This window comes from Theobroma umbraticum, unplaced genomic scaffold (assembly GCF_002168275.2).
Source record: "Theobroma umbraticum cultivar Fairchild unplaced genomic scaffold, ASM216827v3 scaffold_130.0, whole genome shotgun sequence".
In the NCBI taxonomy this organism is placed as follows: Eukaryota; Viridiplantae; Streptophyta; class Magnoliopsida; order Malvales; family Malvaceae; genus Theobroma; species Theobroma umbraticum.
Genome location: NW_018397264.1, coordinates 2,379,528 through 2,388,275, shown reverse-complemented (window position 1 = coordinate 2,388,275; position 8,748 = coordinate 2,379,528). Strand labels below are relative to the sequence as shown.

The 8,748-nt window shown below is 34.0% G+C and overlaps 1 protein-coding gene across 1 annotated transcript; it reads left to right on the top strand.

Moving 5' to 3' along the window:
- Nucleotides 1–1,677: 1,677 nt before the first annotated feature.
- LOC110421338 (endonuclease III homolog 1, chloroplastic-like) lies at nucleotides 1,678–8,616 on the top strand. Its single transcript, XM_021434916.2, has 11 exons — nucleotides 1,678–2,152; nucleotides 2,270–2,391; nucleotides 3,215–3,278; nucleotides 3,636–3,704; nucleotides 4,123–4,241; nucleotides 4,958–5,024; nucleotides 6,200–6,291; nucleotides 6,520–6,657; nucleotides 6,736–6,840; nucleotides 7,565–7,648; nucleotides 8,069–8,616. Exons 1-11 carry the CDS (start codon nucleotides 2,002–2,004, stop codon nucleotides 8,219–8,221), a joined length of 1,164 nt encoding a protein of 387 aa, XP_021290591.1. The 5' UTR covers nucleotides 1,678–2,001; the 3' UTR covers nucleotides 8,222–8,616.
- The last annotated feature ends 132 nt before the right edge of the window (nucleotides 8,617–8,748 follow it).

The window sequence follows — 8,748 nt, the reverse complement described above, 5'->3', positions numbered from 1 at the left end:
CTGTTAGGGTTTTATTCCTTAGCCATCATTGCATGGAACACGGTTAATATGTTTGACGCTATCATCCATGAAACATTACTAAATCTGAAGCAGATTCTGATAAATCTGAAGCAGATTCTGAAAAATCAATGAGTATCTTCAGTGTATCTAAATGTTTTGACAACTGGGGGATAAAATAGTGTGAACAGAGGTGGGTTTTGGATACCATATTTTGTTGCAAAGACAATGAGGGGTCCATCTCTGGGACACATTATTTTGTTTATATTGTAAATTTTTCCAAGTTCAAAGATTTTGATGACGCTCTGCCGAAGTGAAACATGTTTCTTACTCCTAACAATTTAAATGAATGAATCGATTACACCCTTGATTTTGGTCCCATTGATTGATATTCTCTGAAAAAAAGTTGGTTTAAGGCATTTCAAGGGAGACCATTTCAGTTTCACTTTTCAAGCAGTCTTCAGATATAACAAAGTTTAATGATAATGTTGTTTATAAACAAAATAGCTTTGACTCAATGGAGCTCACACGGTTTTTGGAACTTCTTCTCCAACTCATCACTAATTCTCCCCTCTTTGTTCTCCTTTACAAATCGTCATATGTAATTTCAGTGCTTCCATGGCTTAATTGCTAGGGCCTGCAAACCAACCTGGCCCAACGGGGCAAGGCTTGGACAAAGACTTTGGGCTCAAAGAGTAGGTTCGGACATGACGTCCCGCATGATTAAACTTCACCTGGGGTTAAAGACGGATTATGAGTGTTAATCCTTTTTTAAAAATAAATTTCTCTTGCAAGAAGGTGACGAAGTTGAAGGGCCAAAGCATCGATTGGTCCAATATAAGAAATAAGAAATTAGTAAGAGGTACCAAGAGTCATTCCATTCCTAATCAATGACGTAGACGTATGTATCACCTTCTCAAACATGATCTCATAACAAGATTTTTTGTCATTGGTCTCACAAGAAGTTAATTTCTCACATCTGATTTAGTTAATTTGACCTTTGAAACTTAAATCTTATCCTTACACGGTCTTGTCTATTTTTTTCGGATTAATACTTAAAAAAATTTTATAGATTATTAAGAATTTTTTAAATAATTTTTTATTATTTTATTATATTTAATAAAAACATTATAGTTTTGAATTGAATCAAATAAGTTTTTATGAATTATGACTAACAGTTGATTAATTGTAATTAATCAAAATATCATTTATCATTTTATATCACATGTTGTTGATATGACATGCTAACATATCATAGTAGATGATAATATAAAATAATGACATAATCACATGATGTTTCTACTCTTAATATTAACACCACGTAAATATAAAATAATAAATAATATTTTAATTATTAATGATTAATCAACTGTTAATTTTACGATTATATTTAAATCAAAGTAAAAATATTAAAATTTGTTCGAACTTAATAAAAAATATTATTTTTTGAAAAATTCAAAAACTTTTAAAAATATTCCCTCTTAATCTTTTAGCATGATGACTTCTTATTTGATTTCACATTTTAGTTGCCTATTTAGTTAATTTTTGTACTGAATATAAATGTAAGAAAGCAAAAATAAATGATTAGAGTTTCAAAAACTAATTTTATTATTTAATGATTATTATTCGGTTAGCATAATAAATATTACTTATTTAGTTTTATTCCTTTGATTTGTATGGTGACATGTTTCGTTATTCCATTCTCTCTTCTTTTCAATGAACACTGAACAATAATTCCATTTTCTCCTATCATGACATGTGAGGTACTCATTACCATTATTTTGCAGTTACCAAATGGAGTAGAAGGGATTATGCAGAGCAAATGCTATGATGAGTTTAATATAATTGCAAAGGTGTTAGTATGTTATTGGTTTTGATCATATAAAAGAATTAGATATTGAAAAAACATCAATTTTGAATTTACTCTCTATTATCCTAATTATTAAAATAATAATATTTCCTGGTACACTGCCCTTTCCCCCCTAAATTACGGAGACAAAGACAATGTATGTTGTACCCAGAAGTTTTCCGCTTGGATTTGGCGTTGGCTTGGGAGGAATGAAATTGAAGAGCAAAATGCCAAGAACAAGATTCGCCTTCAAAACCCTTTCATCATCGTCGACAACTGAAGTTCCTTCTTCAGACCCAAACCCAGGTTTTCTAATGGGATAATAAAGATATTATTTACGTTCTTGTATTCTTATAAATTTCTTCTCCCTCCTATCACTTTCTTCTTAGTCTTTCCTTACTGTAAACTTTTGGGAATTTGCAGGTTCTGAAACAACGGACAAAGTTTCTGTGCCAGCAGTTCGAGTTTTTACGAGGAAAAAGAGGGTTAAAAAGACATTGGATGTTGTACAAGAGATTCCCAAAGCAGAAAATAAGGGCCTTAAGGTAAGGTCATTTTTTTCCCTTTTTTCCCCTTGAGAATCAGAAGGCAATCTTTTTTGATTTCATAGTAATGTAACTTTTCTTGGGCATGATTAATTGGTTTGCATTTGTTTGTCATCTGCTGTAAACATGATTACAATGCCTTGGTTATGTATATTTTGAATGTGGAAGAAGGATTCTTTTGTACTTTGGTCTTTTGCTTCTATTTCTTTGACTAATGGTCTTCCTGACTAATTGAGTTTTTATCCTGTGTGATTTTAGAAAATGCATATACAGTGAAATTTATCATTTGATAATGTGTTAGGGATTAATATTTGATGCGCTGACAGTGTATAGCTTTGATACACGGTCAGGTCACCAAATGCTGACTACTCATTAATGAGGTATTATTTTGAAGGAAATAAAAGGTTTATAAGGTCCCAAAATGGCATCAGTTTTTAATATCAGTCTTTTATTTCCTTCAAAATAATACTTCTTTAATGAGGTGTTAGGATTTGGTGACTTGATAGTATATAGAAGGATGCATTGTTAGTGCATCAAATATTTTCCCGTGTGTTATCATTGTATCACTCAAAATTTAAGTTTGACTACATTTTTACTTGTAAAGATTCTTTTGGTCCAATAAACTAAGTACACAATATGGAGTAGCCCTCCTTTTTGGAATTAACCCTGTAAATCCTACAGGACTTGATCCTAGGTATTGGTACTAAAGGACTTTACCAACTAGGCTATCTGGTTTCCTCTTTTTACTTTAAAAGACTTGGTTGTAAGTTTTACCAGTATAGAGTAATTCTTAACCATACAACCATTTAAATTTTGTCTGCAGCCATGTGGCCTACCAGACATAGAGGAATTTGCATACACGAAGGTAGATGGCCCTTCTCTGTCTGGTAAGATTTCTGTTGCAATGCTATGTTCCTATGAGTATAGCATTTGGTGAAAGTTTTTCCTGAAAAAGTTTATTAGATTGACAATGTCTATGCATGGAGTTATGACATATTAGGGAATAATTTCAGGATGCTGTACTAGTTCACCATCCTGGGCAACTTGTAGATTGCTATCATGCTATATTCATATTGCAGTCATGAGCACTTATGGACTCCCATCCTAAAAAACACAGACAAGCATATAGATATACAAATGCATGGGCAGTGGTATATACATATGTTCATTTTTGTATATTAATGCCATTTTTAATGGATAATCTCCATGGCTCTGACTGGTTGCACATAGCAATGGTTTTGCAGGGAGGTCGAAGTCCACATCTGATGAGATTAATGTGGGAACTGGCATTGCTTCCCCAATTGGAATGGGAGGTAAATGGTGAAAAATTGTGCATGAGTAATGCTAATTGAAATTGCAAGAGAAGAAGAGACTTTGCCAAAGGAGTTTATTGACTTTAAAGAGAACTTATAAGTGCATGCCAATTTGCTCTACCTTGTAAACCTTTTCCTCCTATATGTGAATTAAATAGTCTGTTTAAGTTACCAAAGTTTGCAGTTGGTCTTTTCATTCTATTATCATGATTTAAATGTAGCATATTTATAGACTTCTGCCGTAAGGATGTGTTTGGATTGTTAAGTAGATTGTCTCTTCTTAATGTAGATGTCCATATAGATTATAGAATGATTAATAATTTTGATGAACAAGACTTTCGCCTAGTGCATTTCTTTTGAGAGTATAAACTTCTGAATTACAGATGCATTTGCTATTGAAGTGTTTGATGTGATACAGGCAATGCACCTGCTAACTGGGAAAAAGTGCTTGAAGGAATCCGTAAAATGAGGTCTGCAGAAGATGCACCTGTAGACACTATGGGATGTGAGAAAGCTGGCAGTGTTCTGCCTCCTAAGGTACAATGTTTCATTCTGGTGTAGGTAGATATATTGGAAAAATGGATGATTTAACTCTGGTGATTCTTAATTCATCCTTTCATGCTGTACTCTTACCATTTCTGGTGCCAATTTTGGTTCTTCAAGGTCTTGTATTTTGTATTTGAGTCTTTAATGAATTATTTGTTATCAAAATTTGGGATTTAAAGAAGAAGGGCACCATGCTTTATATCATTTGAGACCATCACATAAAATTGATTGAATCCACACATATTTATTAGCTAGAGAGACTCCATAAAGCCAATGGAGAATGTACTTCATTGTAATTTAAATAGTTTAAAATGCCTTTTATAGGCAACTAAATTGTGCTTATTATAGCCACTTTGGAGCACCAACTGGTTTAGCATAATATTCAATGTTGACCATGAATATGTTGGATGGATGGACAGGTTTCATATCACATCATTAGCTACAAAAGCTTTTATGGAAAGACATATTGCTATTTTCTTATTAGCCGGGACACTAGCTTCAAACTCCCTCAATGTGGTCTGGATCCTGGAATTACAATTTCATCAATGATTAGTACTTATTGCAGTGTTTGCCGAAGATCCTTTGTGTTGTGAAGACATTTTGTTTCAGATTCTCATTTACTGATGCTTTTCTCTATCATGAAACTTTTGTTTATGCTTGAAATGTCTTATAAATGGATTTGTCTTCTATGTCTCACTATCTGTCAGGAAAGAAGGTTTGCTGTCCTGATATCTTCACTACTATCCAGCCAAACCAAAGATCATGTTACTCATGGTAACTTCCTAGTCTTTTGGTTTAATTTACAATTAATATGCCTCTTTAACTAATCATCTTGTTGAAGTATTACATGTTGTGGTTATAACTTGCAACTGTAGGAAATCAGGACATTAGTGCATGTTTGCTTGGAGATAGGGAAAAGTTTTCCATCAGAAAATTCTTTAGAATTATACTTTGACAACTGTATTATGCTATATAGATATCTTCAAAGCATATCATGGTTATGGTTGATTGTAAGCTAAAATGAAATACTGCTAAGATACTGGTCTCAGCATTTGGTGAAGAGCAAAAATATTACAAAGTAAATTGGTCAACTTCAAATATAGCTGTAGAAATCAAAATAGGACTCCCTGTTAAGTCTGTACTTTGATTACCTAATAAAGCTACCACAAAGTGTTATAATCAGCTTAGAATTGTTCTTAATACAAAGCCTTATAAAATCTCAGCCAGAGGTGTTCAATGTTGATTGTCAATATGGGTTCATTTTTCCTTTTTACAACTGGATCCCTAAGAAAAATTTTCTCATGTTCTTAGTGAAGAAGTGCATCATCATTGAAACCTGATGCATCATGCATATATTGTTCATTGTGATTGGTGAATTTCAATCCTCATGTCAAGATTCTCTAAAGTAACTATACACTTTTGAATTTAAGGGATGCCTTAAGAGTTCATGCTTGTAGTCTTAACCGTGGAGGGGAATGATGCAGAGGAAGTTATACACTTTTGTATTTATAGATAAGCCGGACTCATTGGGAGAAGAATTGCTTCTTGTAATAAGAAAAGTGTATAGCGGTACATAATCATTTTAGACACTGGGAATCATATTAGAGTTTCTTCTAGTACCTGTAAATTTGGGAGATTTTTTTAATTGTGTGAATTGCTTCAAAATTATAGTGGTGCAAGATTACACCTTGTTGTGTCGTCAATGGTCATGCAAACAACTAAAAGTAGCTTTGAAGCAGTCCAATGCCATTTTCAAATTTTGCATTATCAATAAGCTAAGGATGCATAATATGAAATGTAAATGACTGTATTATGTGAGGCTGTCATCATTAAAACCTTGTATATGCTTTGTATTTTCTGATGTAGATATTATGATCTTTTGTGTTAATCATATATCCTGACTTTGTCAATTATGTTCTTCACACTCTCACAAAGATACTCCTGTGCAGGTGCAATTCAACGTCTCATTCAGAATTGTCTTATGACTCCCAATGCCATTGATAAAGCTGATGAAGCAACTATTAAGGACTTTATCTACCCGGTATGTTTTTCTAGGAGTCACTTGAAAATGTAGGTATATAAGCGTTTCTTTTTGACATGTGCAAGTCCGGACTAAGTGACAAACCTGAAGAATTATTACTGTGAAAGATGCATTTTTTGCCCGTAACTTTAAGCCTATTGCCTTCTCTATCACTTCCCCTCTCCCCTTCACCTCACGCTCTCCTTAGCTACTGCAGTAGTTATGAAAATTCATATTTGTTTGTTTTAGGTTGGGTTTTATACAAGGAAAGCTATTAATATGAAGAAAATTGCAAAAATCTGTCTCATGAAGTATGATGGGGACATACCAAGCTCATTGGAGGAATTACTCTTACTTCCAGGGATAGGCCCTAAGATGGCTCATTTGGTAGGGGTTAATTGCATAACTTATTTAAATTCGAGGTATGCTGGATTTCTAAAGTCATTTGGTTGTGGGGTGCTTTAGGTTATGAATACTGCATGGGATGATGTTCGAGGGATATGTGTAGATACTCATGTGCACCGCATTTGCAATCGGCTTGGATGGGTGTCTCGGCCAGACACAAAACAGGTACCTCATACTTAAATCATTTCCAGTATTAAAACTTCTTAGTTTACATATCTATCTGAATTTAATCAGGATTGTAGTCAATTCCAAATTTTGTAACTTAGTAATGTATTTCAGCATTTTAAGGCAACAGCAGATGTATTAGACATGGTTTTGCTACCTTTTTGGTGTAATTGCATGAAGCTGCCCTTTTATCACTGATTGTGTACATCATTGCTTCTAGCTTCTGAATGGAGATGACATGGATTTGATGCTTGTAAATATTTTGATGAGTACATTAATACATCTTTTGGAGGAACATGTTGGGGAAAGAACCCAGTTAGAAGTCACCACAATATTTTCTAGTCATCTAAGTTATGGTTAACAAGTGGATGGAAGGCCTCTAGAGTTGTTGTACCTTGTGACAACTTTTACTTGAAAGAAGCTAAATAATATTTGTTCCTCTCTCTTTCCCCATTTTCATTTTTCCTAATCATCACTTCTGCGTAAATATGTTCATACAACTTCAATCTATGTCAAGTGAACTTTAAAACCTCATACAAATAATGACATAAGAAAAAAAAAAAAAACCCCTCATACAAATAATTTGATGTATTAGTGCTGAGTCACTACAAATAGGAAATACAAGTTGTCTTTCTTCCATGACAAATTTGTTTAATGGATGTCCTTTCCCTCTTCATACTAACCAAATGGCATATCAGTACTCATTATCTTGTCGGTTTGCTAGAAAACTTTATATCCGGAGGAAACAAGAGTGGCATTGCAACAGTGGCTTCCAAAGGAGGAATGGGTCCCAATTAACCCTCTTTTGGTATGTATTGCTAATTCATTTATCTGACTTGCATGCACATACATATAGATGGGATGAATTTAGATGCATGCATAGATGATCATCTTTTCGATAAGGGTCTGTAGATTTATTGTATAAAATCTCCTTTTCCTGATTAGCCTCGAGTATGTGAGTTGCCTACATAACATGAAGCACAATTTCAAATTTCCAATATCCTCATTGTCAAGTTTGGAGAAGTTTCCAATCTTGGGATAATTAAGTGACAAAGTCCAATTTTGTTTATAAAACTAAATCATCTGATTATATAGTTTGCTTTCTTCAACAAGTATGTTGCAGTTTCTTTTTATCTTATGTTACAAAAGACCCATGTGCCAGCCCTGAATTTATGCAATTAATGCCAAACAACCTCTTGCTTTTATGACTAAATTTGAATTTAAACAGGTGGGATTTGGCCAGACAATTTGTACTCCACTCAGGCCACGGTGTGAAGTCTGCAGCATTACTGAGTTTTGCCCGTCTGCATTCAAGGAAAGTTCAAGCCTGTCCTCCAAAGTAAAAAAGTCTGGTGTTAGGAAAAAGCTTTCATCAAGTTAGTTCTTGCAAAGGGATTTTAGTGTCCTTTTCTTCCTTCTTCCAAATTTTGCCCTTCTGTTTATGAAGCAACCCAGGAGGGGGGAAAAGCATCAGTCAAGGTTGTTCTATCTTGTGCTGTGGATAGGATGTTTTTGCCAGTATTGCTAGGAGTGGACCTTCCTTTGTATATTTTTGTGGCAGGGCTTAGAAGCCACATGCATTTTGGGGCAATACCAGTGTATAGTTCTTACAACAAACCTATATAAACACTAATTCAGACATTCATTGATACCCTCAAGGGTGGGAAATCAGCGGCCGGGTAAATTGGACTGTAATTTACAGCAAACCCCATATTCTAATATCTATTAGATGTATGAATATCCTTTTTGAAGATTAGAGTTGTTAATGTTTTATTTTCCATTTTACCAGCAGCATGAGGTAGTTGCTATCGAGTATTTGCACTCAGTAGGAAGGACTTGCAGGTTTGATCATACATGTTTGCCAAAATGGAAAGTGTGTATTTGCACAAATAGTGCATTCTTTAAAGG

Bases quoted from the DNA above. Each gene is read 5' to 3' on its own strand.
- LOC110421338 (XM_021434916.2), top strand. From the start codon at position 2,002: ATGTATGTTGTACCCAGAAGTTTTCCGCTTGGATTTGGCGTTGGCTTG. The intron at 4,242-4,957 runs GTACAATGTTTC...ACTATCTGTCAG, and splicing joins GCAGTGTTCTGCCTCCTAAG to GAAAGAAGGTTTGCTGTCCT. The intron at 6,658-6,735 runs GTAGGGGTTAAT...GGGGTGCTTTAG, and splicing joins GCCCTAAGATGGCTCATTTG to GTTATGAATACTGCATGGGA.